Source organism: Lynx rufus, unplaced genomic scaffold (assembly GCF_022079265.1).
Source record: "Lynx rufus isolate CCGP_SWC_20201006 ecotype Redwood Valley unplaced genomic scaffold, mLynRuf1.p SCAF_20, whole genome shotgun sequence".
NCBI classification, from domain to species: Eukaryota; Metazoa; Chordata; class Mammalia; order Carnivora; family Felidae; genus Lynx; species Lynx rufus.
The window spans coordinates 899,138-916,129 of NW_025814835.1; the positions used below are offsets into that span (position 1 = coordinate 899,138).

General features: G+C 49.2%; 1 protein-coding gene across 5 annotated transcripts in view; it reads right to left on the reverse strand.

Moving 5' to 3' along the window:
• The window catches only part of ATP9B (ATPase phospholipid transporting 9B (putative)), a 257,177-nt gene that overhangs the window by 89,097 nt on the left and 151,088 nt on the right, over nucleotides 1–16,992 (reverse strand). For all 5 annotated transcript variants that reach the window (XM_047086323.1, XM_047086327.1, XM_047086325.1 and 2 more), the window contains one exon: nucleotides 1,134–1,294. In XM_047086323.1, coding sequence (XP_046942279.1) covers nucleotides 1,134–1,294 — 161 coding nt within the window. The remainder of the gene's footprint in view (nucleotides 1–1,133; nucleotides 1,295–16,992) is intronic.

Sequence of the window (16,992 nt, forward strand, 5' to 3'; positions counted from 1 at the left end):
AGGCACGGGGCCAAGCGAGGCCCCTCGCCCCACGGAGCACGGTGAGCACGCAGAATCAGAAACCGGGCAGGACGGGGCTCCGCGACCGGTGGAGACGCAAGCATTACCGCAGCAGGCGGACGGAACCCCAGGCGGCCTGCGGGCACACGAGGAACCCCTCGGAGGGTTCGCAGAGCGTCCGCACAGCGCGGCCGAGGAGGGCCGCGCTGGCGTGTGGTGGAGGGGGGCGTGCGGGGCCGGGAAGGCGGGCTGGCCCCGTCAGCTACGATGCCGAGGCGCCAGGGGTGAGGGTCTACGGCAGCCGGAATTCTGGCCCCGGCAGAAACAGCCGAGAGCACGCGACAGCCCCACTCTCGGGACGTAAGTGACAGAGACATCACCCTTGGACCACCTTTTGGAGAAAGCTGGTCTATAAAGACATGTGCGCCTTCCTCTTCCAAATGCTTACCTCCCCGCGCCCTCTATACTGTTTTCCTCTGTTCTGTTACAGAAAATGGTTACTCTAGCTTCATGCTTCATGCACGATTTATCAGGTTTTAATTGCTCACTCACATAAAAATGTTCATTCATGTGTACTATGTATTTTTAAAATACATTTTAAAATGTACTTTGGGGAAATACACATTTATACGGTAAAGATTAGTCTTGAAACTAAATAGACACCTCACAATAACTATTTATATCCCCAGCTTATGTTACAAGGGTTACCGTTTTGAAACACTGTTCGCATTAAAAGACTGTCTTACTCAATACTTTGTCTCACTTGACAGATACATCAGGTGGTTTCTGAAACATAAAGTCAGTGAGGCACACAAATCCAATCCAAGGGCACTGGAAGTAAGTCTATTGGCAGTAAACAAAACCAGTCCGAGAAACATCTCCCAATTCTTCAATATTATATTATCAACACATTCACGTATGGAAAAGGGTCAGATTTCTAGACTAATCAAAGAATAACAACTCTGCCCCTCCAAGTAGCATCTTCCACGGAATCTCTTCTCAAGATATATCGGAGTCTTGGCTCCTGTTCAGCTTTGTGTGGACAAACTTCTTTCATACCGAGAAGGATAACTTTCAATAAAATCATACTCAGCGAGACTAGACGTTTGTTTTATCTTAGTTCTCAAACCTACCTTATGGGAATGATGTAGGAAAAGAGGAGGAGGAACCGAAACAGGCTGCGGTACCACGGGCCAACAAATCCTTGCAAGGTTACCATAACAACCGACAGGGCAACTAAAGCTACAAACAGCGCTTTGGTCAGCTGGTTGAGTTCAAGGTCCAACAAACCAACCTGAAAGAAAAGCACAAAATTTAGGCATAACCATGAAGCATCTAATATTGCAAATTTGAATGCACACTAGTGATGACTAAGGCTCCTCTTGTACTGACCTTAACCCTAACGAAATACAAAAAGGTATTAACTTTACTTTTCTCCTGAAAAGCCTCTTCAGAGATTCAAGCAAAATCTCTGAAAAGGAGTCGCGATCCCCAGAGCGTTTGCAGAAAGGTTCCACTGAGAAAACACGACTCCAGGGTAGCCAACCACAAAACGCTGAAATCCTTCCCGAGATCGAGGCGTTCCAACGGCCGGCTGCGGTGAGCCGGGACACGGGATCTCATTCCGACGGAGCACCCCAGAAAAGGACGGCCTCTGCCAACCCTCGCTGCCAGGAGCCTGTCTCAACTAAGCAGAAAAGCAACAGGGCAGTTGGCCTGAATGGATTCCTTTTTAAATTTACACAGGCCCTACACTTTACGTTCTCCCAATAAGGTATCGGGAGTCATTCTGTGGACGGCGGCCTCGCTGAGCAAAACATGAGGGGAGGTCGCGTCCCTGGGAACGAGCTCCTCTCTGGCCGCGTCCCGTGCGGGATCGTGGCAACGGCGAGAAGCGGCGTTCACTCAACTCAGACGTGCGCAACTGGGATTTCGAGCTCCGGCGGCCTGCACGAAGCCCCCCCTGCGAAGTCACCGGCTTGAAGGACCACAGCGCAGTACAGGGTGTGGGGGGACACAGGGTGGGGCCTCGGGCTTTGCAAAAAGGCTTCCGAGCTACAGGGGGAGAAGGGGGGCCGCAGAGCAAGTACTTCTCCTCAGGAATCGAAAAGCAGGCTAGTTTGAACGCTGGCGGTATAACCTTGGGAGAATTGAGTGCCGTTTTCTCATCTGTAAAATGAGGTTGCAAAAGCGCCTTCGTCACGAGACTCGGGGCTAAATGAGACGGAGCGCGGCTCCGGGTCCAGGGCGAGCCCTCATGCACATTCTTGGCCTCGTTACTGGCACTAGGAAACCCTTCCATCTGATCCCTGCTTCCTAACTGTGCGGCCCTCGCTTTGCGCTGGGCGAGCCCTGCTTTCCTCCGCTCTCCGCTGGCGCTCCCCGCCGGCGCTCCCCGCCTGCTAACCAGACGAGGTGGACTCCCTGTGGGCCCGGGGAAGCTCCCTGTCACTCCCGGTGACTGTCAGGCCGCAGCCGGCACGTGTTCAGCACACTGCCTGCTCCCGACGCCCAGGATGCCGACAGCAGACTGGGTCTCCATCACGGGAGGTTCCCCTGAATCTGCACAAGTTTTGAGAGAGGGTGATTTAAACAAAAAGAAAGTGACTGCCGTAACTTTGATAAAAGATATGGGGTACCGTAATTCTCAAACTAAAGAGTTTTTAGTTTGAGCTAATTAGTAACTTAGTTTATTTTTGAAAATCCCTAACTGTGGCCAATAAAAGGTTAGCTTTCCCCATGTCTCACGAATTTAGTTCACATCTGGTTTTGATTAACGTTTGCCACACACTTGCAGGAGAACATTAGAACATGTAGTTAGGAAGAAAACACAAAACGTTGTCAGGAAATCCAGTGAAGCGTGGCTACAAAAAAATTCACTCACTGAATAAATACATGTCAATGTCTCCTGCATTTTACTCCTACCTACAGTGTAAGGTTATGAAAAATGAGTCAACTATGAGACTCTACCTGGAAGAAACAGCCAGTCTAGTAGGAAAACTAAGACGAGCCACCAGCCATACAAAATTACAAGTCCTCCCCTCTAACCCAGTGCGTGTACAGATACTCACCGCCTTTAAGAACAGCCTAGAAACATGGGAACGACACGGACCCAGAAGTAACGACTGACGTCGTTCTAGAGCTTGGGTTCTACCCGCACACCCACCAAGACAGACAGGGCAGGGTCTGTGCCCCGGGCGGCCTGTGACAGGCCCCGCCCCATAGGCTCCACCCCAGAGGCTCACTTTCTGAGAGCCCCGCCCCTCTCGCCGACCCCTGGGGTCCCCGCCCCTGCACCTGCACCTGCTGCCCGGGCCCCGCCCCCTGCGGCCCCGCCCCTCTGGCTGACACCTGTGGTCCAGGCCCCTGGGAAGAAAGCCCAAGACCTGTTGGAAGGTGGTCTGGTCTGTTCAGGCACATCCAGCCTCCTAACTAAGGAACTTCAAAGCAAACCCAGCTGGGCCCCCAGCACTCACTCCGGTTTTCCTGGTTTTCCTGCGGCCACAGGCGGGGGGCCCTTCTGCGGCCAGCCTTCCCGTTCTGCACAAGGCGGCCTTCGGGCCAAGGGGCCGCGAGGGACACGGGGTCCACACCCGGCCTCCGCCTGCAGCCGCGCAACACAGCCTCCCCCCCGGCCCAGGCGGGGCTGCCAGGTTCCGGAAACTTCCGGGAGGGCTGCCCTGCAAGGGCCGGGCTTCCCCCGAGGGGCAGGCAGCTCCAGACCACGGCTCCTGATTTATCAACCGCACTTAAAAAGCAGCATGACGTGGACAAATATCTTGCCGTTTCCGCTACTCCAACTACTCCATAGTTTATGCTTGAATTATTGAGAAAAATAGGTTTTGGGATTAAAATGAAGAAAAATTAAGCCGAGGAAGTAGAGCATGTTTCAAAGCACAGCTCCTTCTGCTGTGACAAAGGAGGCCTAAGTGTCAGGCCTCGCTGAGGGTCAGATGAAGTCATTACTCATTCAGTCAGGGAAGGAAGGCTCAATTACCTCAGCCTAAAGATGCTATCAATGAACGCAAAGTGCACATTTTACTCTATTCATCCAAATCCCATTAAAAAGTGAAAGGGATGATTTAATCGGGCCTTCCAGAGTTGGTCTTTTTTTCGTAATAAAATAAGGAATCACTGTCTCGCAAAATGCATAACCACTACCTCCCACTTTCCCTGCACCACAGCAGTGAAAGACTGGAAAAGCTGAGGACAAAAACAGTCAGAAACGAACACAAAGTTTCCTTTGAAAAGGGCCACATATAGGACGGGAGCTGACGCGGCCCCTGCACACCGACCGGCAGACCCGCCGTGGGCACCAGCAGCTTGGCCATCCCCCCACCCCCACCCCCCCCCCCGCCCCACCCCGCGGCCCCGCAGCTCTTCCTGCACCGTCCAGCAGAAAGGACAGCCTCACCGTCGCAAGCCTCCCTGTGTGCGGGGTAACGACAACCGTCCCCTAACGGGCCGCTCCCTGCATTCTGGCAGGAAGCCTTGAGCTCTGACTTTTCTCCCTGGAAAATCACTGCAGCCGAGCTCCAGCGAACAGTACGGTCAGAATTTTCCTGTGTCGGTGCTAACACAACACAGGGCAAAGAAAAGATGTATTTCAACAATTAGCTTCTTACGGGTACACTTCTGGCTAATAGCTAGTATCTCTATACTCATTTCTCTAAAACAGACTTAAAAGTTTCTTCAACTCACCTAAAATGCAATCTGGACTCTGAAAAACTATTCAGTATAAGAACTAGTTAACTTGTAAACTTACAGCTTTTACAAAGAAGACCGTGGCTTCAGTTGTGATGTGAATCTCTTCCTTCTTTAGAAAATTTCTGGAAACACCTGAACCAAATGCCTTTTGCTATAACTGCAAAACCTTTCAACTCATAAAATATGTTATTAATCCCTCGAAGTAATTTTGACTGTATAAGAAAAGGTAAATTAAGTACACTAGCAAGCAATTTTCAACATTTATTGTAATTTCCTATATTAGTAAAGCAAATTTTCTTCTACTTGTCATAATATTTGTTTTATTTGAAACAACTGTGATAACAAAATTAAATACGCTACTGGAAATTTTAATCTCCAAGGGAAAATTTGTGCATAATGTCTAAGACACCACAATGGTTCTGCAAAGGGGCTGTTCTAGGATAATGAACACAATAATTGCCTGTATAATCTAAAATGCTACTAATGGCAACGATCACAAATCCATTTAGCTCCTCTTTAATTTATGTACCAAGTTTTAAATAGCTAATGGTTCTCAGTAAAATAATGGTTTATACCAACAATAAAGGGTAAATACGGTATTCTTCCGCTTAATCAAGAAAACATCAGTCAGGTTTTCTTAAATGGGCGCGTGGACGAACGAGAACCCGCCTCATCTCTGGGACACGGCGCCGTCCCGTCCATCCCAAAGTAAAACGCTGCAGTGTGGCCCTCAGTCCCTAAGACGTCAGTGCACACCCCAAACTGGAACAGAGGTCTCGTGTTCTAACTTGGCTAAGAGGCAAAACAAAAGGACCAGTGCCACAGCGCACGACTGTACGGTATCACCCCCACATCGGCATGACGTGAACCTCAACGTACCTTTACCAGTCTTCGAAAGCTCACATTTAACTCGTCACAGAGAAGTGTTTCAGAATAGCAAAATAGGAGGATGTGAAATATCAAAAAGCTAATTTAAACTCTTGCAAGACGCTAAATGTTATTTTAATTGTCCGATCTTATCGCTGCACACGTATCATATTTTGAAAGGCGGAAAAGCCTCCGATCTAACAGCCCGAGAGTCAGTTCGCTCAAGATGACTCTACGCAGGCAGGAGTACGGCTTTGCACGGGAAAGATTACCTACAGGGAAACACAACGCGATTAGCGCCGTTTGCCGTTTAACAGCCAAATTACTCTCGGATCAGCCCATCAAGCTCCTCATCACTCAGAGTCTGGAGTCTGACTACGAAACCGATAGCAGGGCCGCACCGTAACCCAAATGAAATCCCTGTACGAAGCGCATTCCTTTTAAATATCTCTGAGGCAAATCAGCCCTCCACTTCCCACTTTTAGTAGAATCTTAAGAAACAAGGAAAAAATGGGTAACTTTCAGACCTTCACGTGTACCACGGAAATATGCATTTCAAATAGCTGAAACTCGTCCACTAAATCTAACTCCCAAACCGTACAGCGGTAACGCTTTCCATTTTGGAGTTTAAATCAAAAGCGTTAGTTTCTAAGAAGAGGTGCTATTTAGCCTTTTGCTCTTTTTCTCCAGTCTGCCTATTTACTCACCTTTCGACACCGACTACTGAGTGGTAGGTGTCGGCCGCGCTCTGCAGACGTGTCTGAACGACCGCTGCTCGCGCCTCAGCGATCTGCGAAATACGCAGTGTGCCCGCGAGCCGCGTTAGTCTGCTGGCTCAGTAATCTGTGCTGTGGAAACTCCCTAAATAAGCATCCGTACGACGATTCTTAACGTTGCAATACAGCCCCTTGATTTTTAAAAACCGAAATGTGTATTTACACAACAAACAGTTTAAAGTCTATTGCGTGACAGTGTTTCATATCCTACATTTTTACCTACCAACAAATTCCGCCTGACCCTTCTACACTCAGCAATTAAGGTTTCTTTTTCCCTTGCTTACTATATAGTTATGACAGGGATGTTTTTTGTTGAATGTTTAACGTTTACAAAGAAAATAAGGTTGTTCTATTTTTCACACAAACAAAACAAAGTACTGATGTGAGGATCAGCTACTCAGCAAGCAGGGAAGCCGTGCCCGTGTCGACGTGGGAGACGTCGAGAGACAGGGGATTCAAGGCACGACCTAAGCGTGGCATGCACAAACTCGGGACGACCACGCAGAGTGTCAGAGCGCTTGTCGGCCGGCCTACAGTAAGCACGTTGTTAAAGCTGAAATTATTCCTAAAATCCTTGCAGATCGTCTGAGAAATTCCAATACTGGCTTTAGCATTTCCTATATGGCACGTATCCACTCGACAGGATACTTTTTATAACTGACAAAAATGCCACAACACAGCACACTGTCTACGAACATATGTATACACACGGGCACACATCTCAGATTTGTTTCTGCAAAATGCAGGCTTACTTTATGTTCACGCAGGACAATCTGGTCATGTCCGGTACCATCAGCTTCCTCTGTCCTATTAGAACCTTGATTCGGGTATAACCAATTTATCAGGAGTCATCAAATTTAAATCAATACAGTGCCTTAAAAATAAGTGGCAAGCTAAATGTTTAATTTTTAAGGTAATACATTATTTCAAAACACTCTCTTACGTACAATCTGTGACACATCAAAGACAAACAAAAATGAGTATGTGTAAACATGCAAAAAGAGTCTGTAAACTACTTGGAAATTTAATTTGCACTCGATGTACACAAGTTACATTAAAATCCGGGGCTGAATATTAAGAAACCCCATAAGTTTCTAATGTACCATACTCCTCATTTTATTTTACAATGGTCCACAGAATTTATTTGAAGAGTGGGGACAGAAGAAGACTAAAATGTACAAACCACTGCCATCCCAACGCTACACTGAATACTATTCGTGTGCACTGCTGTCTTATTTCCTGTTTGTATTTCATTGCAGGGGGCGGGGGGCGGGGGGGGGGGGGTGCAAAATGTGCGGCACTCTGTAGTTTAGCCAGCAGAGGGCGCTCAAGTTTGATGCTTATTTTTTCTGAATCCTGAAAGCCTTTTTTTTTAAAATGCAGAAACTCAATCTCTAATTCAACCAATTCAGTATATTTAGTATGTTGTTGTTTTATAAAAATAGTTACTTTAAACATCTATTTTTGCCATGCAGAATTCAGGACATAATTTACAGACTTCACCATGCTGGACTGCAGGGCAATTTCCTGAATAAAAATACACTGTCATATAAGGGATCATTTTTAAAGCCCTGACATCCAAAATACTGCAGGTGACTAACACAGTACCAGAGCGCTAAGGCTTCTGAAGATGCAGGGCTGTGAACAAAACTGACACACGAAACAACGGCCAACGGCTGACATTAATGGTTTCAAGACGCTGCACCCTCATTTTCGTCTTAACCAAGTAGGAAGCTATCAATTTGACATGGTTTTGCCAAGACCACTCACCAATTTAAAATAATTACTTCAATAACCTAAGTTATCTACTGACACCAGAAACCTTAACGTTCAATATTGTTCGTGTAAGTGAAATTCGAGCTCAGGCATTTGGATTTCAATATAATTAAAGAAGCAGTTGATTTGGGTAATTTTATATTTAACAGATATTTTACAAATAGCATTAACTTAGTCTCAAATCCTTACTATCTAAAAACACAATAGCCGTGAGTTTAGGGTCTCGTAATGCTCTCACCGTGTTTAAACAACAAAGCCCGGGGGCGCCTGGGTGGCTCAGTCGGTTGAGCCTCCGACTTCAGCTCCGGTCTCGATCTCGCAGATCCTGACTTCAAGCCCTGCATCGGGCTCTCTGCTGACAGCTCGGAGCCTGAAGCCTGCTTCGGATTGTCTCCCTCTCTCTGCCCCTTCCCCACTCATGCTCTGTCTCTATCTCTCAAAAATGAATAAACGTTAAAAAAAAATTTTTTTTTTTTAAATAAACAACAAAGCCCAGAGGGCCACGGCCAGAGCAGATCGGGCCCGCGGTCACCAGTACAAGGGACACCCAGCATGCCCAGGGACACGGGCCGTGGCCTGCATCTTCCAACACTTTAAAGACCTGACGCTCTTGGGAGTTCTTTGTTCCCTAGCAACATGAGAACCAGATTTTTCTAATAATAACTCTAATGGTACTTAAATTTTTCAAGAAAGGCTTTTATTAGAGTCTTAAAAGTTGAACGGACACGGCAGGAAAGGGAAGACCACTGATTCGGGAGAGCGGCTGACAGGGAGGCAGCCCCCGCCCCAGGCCGCAGCCTGGCCCCCAGTGGGCACAGGAGAGACGGCGGCCGGTTGCTCAGTCGGGAGCGCGTGCATGTGCGGGTCCCCTTGAGTGTGTCAGGTCCTCTATTTTAAACACCGTGTCTGTGGATTTCAGAAATGCCCTGGAAATACACTCTTATTCACTCAGAGATCACTGACAAAATGGTATCGGCTGGAAAATGCTGCATTACTGAGCCATTACCGAACTCTACTCGAGTCTCGGCCCTACTTACTACTTGCTGAGGGGACCGTCAAGCACAGCCACGCTTCTCATGCTACCGCGTCCTGAAATCCCTGAGCGCAAGGACGGCTTCCCTTCGGGGAAGAGCTGAAAGAAGTCTATGCAGTACCTTTCTGATATCCAGAAAATGAGGTGTTGAAGGAATTATTCCTGTGAGTGGCTTGGGATCGCTGGACCACAGGTAACAGGGCAAAGCTGGACGTGGAGGAGGGCACAGGCCAGAGCACCCCTCCTCCAGCGCGGCGAGGCCCTGCAATCCACAGGAGGCGCGAGGCGGGCCGGGGGAAGGCACCTGCCGGGGGCTTCACCCCGAGACCTGTTGGTCCTTCCCCTCCCCTCCCCTCCCTTTTCTTTCCTTTGTTTAAAACATTGCATGGAATGGGGGCTAGGGGGCACCACCTTTCCACCTGCTTATTTTCCTTATACAACTTTGAACAAAGAAACGGTTATATTTCTATCAGTAAATAAGGTCACTAATTGGTAACGAAATCTTTATTTCCAACCCTAAGTCCTCTTTTGTAAGACGTCACGATGCAGAAGAGTCTCCATAATAAAGTCAGAAACCTGCTCGGAGATCAACTTTAAGCCGCTACGTGTAAGCTCTTGCTTTGGCGCTCGGCGAGCATGTGCATACGAAGCTTTGCGCGGGAGGGAGGGCGGTGGCGCTAGTTCAGTGTCCCGTAGAACAGTGACTCCAGGGGTCTGGCTTCCTTAGGGACTGCAGTCGAAGCTGCTAGTTGCCAGCAGCACGTCGTGGGATGGAGGGGACGACAACTAGCAGGAAACCCCAGTGGCAGAGTCCTGTTTAGCTCCCCGTCTGGCCCTCTGCAGGCCACCATGCCCCCCGGTGCTGCCAGCCGCCACATCCCAAGAAGGCCACGATGGCGTCCGGTCCCGCGTCAGTGTCTCCCTCGTGGTTCTCAGTTTATCGTATCAATATGTAGGCACTTACGGACCAGGTAAGGTCTCCACCCCAATCTCCACACATCCAGCAACTGTCATTACATAAACCACTCAATAGTGCTTGTAAATCAAGGGTCATTAGCTGACTTGACAAGATCTGGGACTACAGTATTTACTGGAATCAACCAGGACCACTGTGTCACTGAGCTCACGGAGTCCCTGGCGATGAGAGGCCAGCCCCCATCTGCAACCGAGGGCAGCACCCGAGAGATCCGTAGCACACCGGGGACCAGAGCTCGAAACATCTCGGAATGACACGGCCCCACACACGGGGACCAGTTCTGTCCATGTTCTGTGACCACCACCCCCCCCCCACGTCAGTGTCAGCAGCTACCGACCCACAGTGAGTCGCAGGTGACCACGCAGAATGGCGTGGACACACTGGTGGACAGTGGCCACCGGTCTAGCTTTGAGTCAGTCCGTGGCTCTCATGAGTTACATGCCTCTGGATTTTCAAGAAAAATGGAATTGAGCAGATTTGTTGAAAACTGCGTATGACAAACTTGAGGCGGTTAAAGACTTTCCACCTTGCTTTACCTCTGTTATTATCAAATCTGTCCGTGTAAGAAGAGTTATTAGCGGTATCTTGGCAAGATGTAGCACTATTTTAAATCTAAAATTTTTGTGTTCCTTCATATCTTCAAAGACATTTTATGAACCATTTCATACTTAATGGCTTGTAAGCAATCCCAGGAGTTAGGAATTGTGTGAAAAGTTGCCCAGATTGACAGATAAAGTGAAAAGGTCTGTATTAATTTCCAAATAAAGAAATGCATGGCGTGGTATCTCGCGACGATTACACTCTAAAGTACCAATTAGAACGCATCAGAAACTAGAGCAAGTTGACACTCTGCAATAAAGCAAATAATTTCCAGTTGGAGGGGCAGAAAATGTTAATATGCAATGTTCAAGCCTACAAGAATCTTTGTAAAAGGAAGTAGCTAATAAGGTTTAATGATGCATGTCAGGAAGCCACAGTATGTAGGGAAACACAGCTGGCTTCATTTTGTAAACTATTTGATATACACATCTTTCTGGTTCGCGATGATCAGCTGTGCCAGTGCCGCAGGGGACAGTTCAGCCCGAGTCAGGGCACTCTTCTCCTCCCCTGAACTACAAGTGAAAGACACTAACATAGGACAGTGCTGCAGGCTGGGGCCCTGACCGCACTGTATCCGCTCACAAGAGAGGATTAAAGAAGTCTTCCGTGAAGTGTCGCGGAAACCATCTTACCAGCCCGAAGAGCTACTAAGTGCTAGAACCGTGACAACAAACTGTAACGCAGATGAAACACTTGGATTTAGTGAATTACTTACCTTCCCAAGACGGACACCATCATTCGTACCTTGCTACTGAAATACCAATGATCTGAAAACCGGCTCCACGGAGAAACCCCACAGCTCAGGACCGCGTGGCCCTCCCGGGGGAACACGTGTGTGTGTGTGTGTGTGTGTGTGTGTGTGTGTGTGTGTGTGTGGAGGACTCCACTCCAAAAGGCACACGCGTCCTGCTCACACGCACTCGGCTCTGGGGCCCTGGGACGTGCAGGGGACAGCAATCGGTAGCAGACGACAGAAGCTCGCAGCACATATACCCGATGGCAGCTGAGGGTCACTGGAAGCCAGCAAAGCTTCCACAGGAAACCCCGTGTTAGGCAACCATCAAACGGAAAAGCTCTTAGACACAAATGAACGATTCAGCCACCAGAAGACAACTCCTAGGTCACAACACTAATATCAGAATGCTGTGAAAGCACTCGGAGCCGCTTATTTGAAACGTCATTACACACATTAGCTGCTAAAACAAACGTGCCACATGACAACGAAAAAGCAGTAAAATTCTACTGATTAGGGAACTGTCTTACGGAACATACTCAACAGGTTCCGGCTCCGGGTGACGGCTGGGAACAGCCACTGTGCCAAGAGTCTGCACTGAAGGTTCCCCGGCACCATGGCGGTGGGGGGTCACAGCTCCCGGTGATCTGAGAAGAGTCTCGGGGTCTCGAAGACGGTCTGTCAAGCCTGTGTGCTCAAAAATAAAGTCTTATGACGGCGCAGCCAGGCCGGAAGCGAGGAGACGAGGGAGACCGTGCCGCCCAGTGAGGACGTCCCCGCCAGGAGCTAGCTCCGTGCTGGAGTCCGTCAGTCCACGTTCTCTGTGAAAGAAGATGCGGCCAGAAACGCTCCACGCAGACAAAAACCAAAGGCGTAAGTAACTGATTTACTGTAACAAGATGAGCCACACTGATAACTAAAACGGTTTCGTTTTGGGTTGAAATTGTTCACCTAATTTCTGGCTTCTCACGACCTTAGCAACTTCCGAGCCAACAGTCTTCACCAAGTGCTTTGGCATGACTTCGTCGTCCATCCTCGGAACCCCATCCCAGGCCAGTACGCACGGCTGACGCCCCAGGAGCTGCGGCCGGGACCTGGCCGGACCCAGGTCAGACCCAGGCCGGTGGCCCAGGCCTCCTGGGCCTGCAGACGTGCGCTAGAGAGGATCTCGTTTTCATCCCCACAATCAGATCTTCGGTTGCACTTCTCGTTAACGACACACACTTGCACTGGGTTCACGAAACGAAGACTGGTCAAACCCCGCTTATCAAAATGTGCTCTTTACTATTTCTTATTCAGATGTGGTAAAACTTGCATAACCGGCAACAAGTACTTAGGGAAAAGAACAGACTAAATAAAACGGATGTTGTAACCGAAACGACTACGAAACAGTCATCAAAGGCAGGTCCTTCATCCAGCCAAGTGATCAGAAGCACACCTTCGCCACCTACCCGGCTCTACGCCTTCCTACCAGAGGGGCCTCCCCCTGCGCTCTAAGTGGGTCCGGCTGACAACATCCTGTCCTCGGCACAGCTGGGGGGCACGGGGCCGCGAGCAGGGACGGTGTGTGTGGAACCCTGCGGCTCTGGGTCGGGCAGGAGGGCGTCCTTGGAGAGCCAGGGGCAGGGGACACGGTGCACACAAATGCCCTTGCTCACCTGTGCAGCAAGCGGGCCTGACGGACTCTCTCGGGGCCCCAGACGCTCGGAAAGGCAACGTACATCCCCGCGTCTTTCCGTATCCCTCAGAGCTTTATACTTCATTGGTAATTAACTGTCCTCAGGAGACAATGCTCTCAAGAAAACGGCAAGGTTAGAAACGCATCCCTCCTAAAGGGTAATCATATAACTTACATGAAAAGCATTGTAAGCGAGAGAAGAAGCTGCCGTGAATTGCCTGAAGCAAGCGGTGGTCATCAGATTTCCTTTAAACAATGACACACTGCAGGTAAGCTCATTTTTCTTCAATTTCCTTTCAAAGTAAGTATGACATGATGGTAGGAGATGGCACCATAATGACTAGAATTTAAACGAATTAATTCTCACCCGACTATTTTCAGTACCTATAATACGCGGAAGCACACCGCTTCCTCCCATCTGCCTGTCACTGCGACAATAGACTCAAGCAAGCTTCGGCGTGCGTGTCCTCCCAGAGCTCAGGGGCCCACGCTGGGCCCACGCTCTATCCTGGGGCTCGGCTCTAGAAGAGCCCGTGCGCACGTGTGGGTGCACGCGCCACATCTGCGTGAAGTGCAAGGATTTAACGTGGCCTGTTTGGAAACTCCCCGTCTGATTTTCGTCTCGAGATGCAGAACCAGAGCCTGACTGTGGGCGGCGGGCACTCGGGCAGAGCTGGCGCCTCTCTGGGAGGGTGTCCGTCGGCCAGTCTAGCACTACGTGACCACGTGGCCTCAAAGCTTCCCACGTGGCTTTCTGAAGCTCCTACAAGGCGCGACACATCTGGGCCCCAGGGGTCTGTGCCTGAAAGCTCCCTTCGCCTCCGAGCCATCTGCACGGGCGGTTCAGGGCAGGCTCAGCAGGCGGCCTGGCGGGGACGCCCTCCCTGGACCTGCCCTGCCCTGCCCAGGCCACGGCGGGCACAGGGGGACTGCTCATTCTTGTTCTTCCTCAGGTGACAAAACTGCACGTACTTCTCTATCCTCTGATGGGATTTTTACCTTTACTTTTTATTCCCCCACCTATGTTCCGATCCAAGCCAAAACGAGGCTACGGGATAGCTGACTTGGCTGTTGAGCTGCCCCCATCTCGCAACGGGAGGGCACGGGAGCTGCTGGCCCCTTAGCCACTGGGCACACACATCACCATCTCAGCATGGGAGGCAGAGGAAGGAAGCCGAATTTCAAGTCGATCAAGCCTGCTGCCCACCCACGTCCATAGCTCGTGAGGGCAGAAGGGTGGCCCAGGGCTGGCCGGGAGGGGCGGGGGCGGGCTGTGCCCACAACAAACCGGGGAGCTGACCCCGGCCCCGCCAACTCCGTGAGTAGACGCGGCTGGGGAAAAATCCGGATGCGGCCGAGCGCCTCCAAAGCGACCACCCCTCCCTCCCAAGGGCGGGATGGTACGGAGCCAGAACAACAAGGGCGGGACGGGCCCGGTCAAGGGCACGCTGCACTCTGGCTCCAGCACAGCAGCCCGCAGGGCCGCCAAACGGGAGGCACGCTGTCTCCGCACCCACATGTCAGGCACCCAAGGTCGGCCTCCCTCACACCCGCGCCACGGCAGCCCCGTGGCCCCACAGGGTTAGTAGACCTGAGCGGCAGCGGTGAAGAGGGCTATCGGCGGCCAGACGGGGTAGTTCTTATTTTTTTAAGTTTATTTATTTTGAGAGAGACAGAGCAAGCGGGGTAGGGGCAGAGAGAGAGGGGGACAGAGGATCCGAGGCAGGCTCCGCACTGTCAGCACAGAACCCAATGCCGGGCTCCAACTCATGAACCGTGAGTTCATGACCTGAGCCGAAGTCAGTGGCTTGACCGAGCCACCCAGGTGCCCCTAGACAGGGTAACTTTTGACATGGCAGTGCTCGACATCTGATTGGGGATGTATCGTTAAAATGCAAAGTATGCATTTAATATTTTTAACGGGAAGCCAATTTGGGAATAAAAAGTTCGCTGCAATTACACTTTTATAGAGCAGTAAACAGAAAATGAAATTCTAAGAAGGTAACAACTGAAACAGCATCAACAAAGTCTACATACATACTTACAAGTAAATTGAACAAAAGGTGTACGAAACTCTACAAAGAAAAATCCTAAGACATTATTGAGGAACTTAAATAACACCTGAATGAACGTGGGATACACAGCATGCGTCAAAGTTCTCTGAAGATTAAAAGCAATCCGAATCAAAGCCCCTGCACTAACTGAAGATCATTAGCACAGAAGCTGATGAACATGAACAGAGCCATCGGAGAAGAGGGTCCGGACGCACACCCGCTGCACACAGACATGCACCCACACCTGCGGCACTGGGGAAAGGACAGACCGTCAAGACGGTTATGGGTCTGCTTCCTCACACCAGACACAAGAATAAACTCGAAATGGATGAAAGACCTAAATGTAAGACAGGAGCCGTCAAAATCCTCAAGGAGAAAATAGGCAACAACCTCTCTGACCTCGGCCGCAGCAACTTCTTACCTGACACGTCTCTGGAGGCAAGGGAAACAAAACCAAAAATGAACTATTGGGACCTCATCAAGATAAAAAGCTTCTGCACAGCGAAGGAAACAATCAGAAAAACTAAAAGGCAACCGACAGAATGGGAGAAGATATTTGCAAGCGACATATCAGATGAAGGGTTAGTATCCAAAATCTATAAAGAATTTATCAAAGTCAACACCCAAAAATACAAATAATCCAGTGAAGAAATGGGCGAAAGACATGAATAGACACTCTCCAAAGAAGACATTCAGGTGGCCAATCAACACACGAAAAAATGCTCAACATCATCATCACCATCATCATCATCATCATCAGGGAAATACAAATGAAAACCACAATGCGATACCACCTCACACCTGTCAGAGTGGCTAAATTAACAACTCAGGCAACAACAGATGTCGGCGAGGATTCGGAGAAAGAGGATCTCTTTTGCATTGTTGGTGGCAACGCAAGCTGGTGCAGCCGCTCTGGAGAAGAGCATGGAGGTTCCTCAAAAAAGTAAAAATAGAACCACCCTACTATCCACCAATTGCACTACTAGGAATTTATCCAAAGGATACAGGAAGCACTGAGTCAAAGAGGCATATGCACCCCGATGTTTACAGCAGTGCTAGCGACCATAGCTAAAGTATGGAAAGAGCCCAAATGTCCAGACACGTGAATGAATAAAGAAGATGTGGTCTGTATACAATGGAATACTACTCAGCAATCAAAAAGAATGAAATCTTGCCACATGCAACAACATGGATGGAACTAGAGCGTGTCAGGCTAAGCAAAACAAATCAGTCAGAGAACCACAAATACCACGATGTCACTCATATGTGGAACTTAAGAAACACAACAGATGAACACAGGAAAAGGGAAGACAAAATAAGGCAAACACAGAGAGGGATGCGAACCGTAAGACTCTTAAATGCAGAGAACAGACTGAGGGTTGATGAAGGCAGGTGGGTGGGGGATGGGCTAGAGGGGTGACGGGCACGAAGGAGGGCACTTGTTGGAACGAGCACTGGGTGTAATATGTGAGTGATAAATCACTAAATTCTGTTTCTGAAATAATTATTACAATATATGGTAACTAACTTTGAATTTACATTTTGAAACAAGTAAAATAAGTCAATAAATAAAACTTGACATCTAAGGGGAAAAAAAAAAAAAAAGGTTACGGGTCCACTGAATGTCCACATGGGAAAACTGCAAACTGTCCCGTCCCCACGCACACCAAAGAGAAAACCCAGTTTCACAGGTCAAGAGATGTGACAGAGGTAAGAAGATAAGGGAATATCTTTGGGACCTGGGGCAGAGGGAGACCTCACACCAGAAAGACAAGGGGCCAGCTGGATTAGT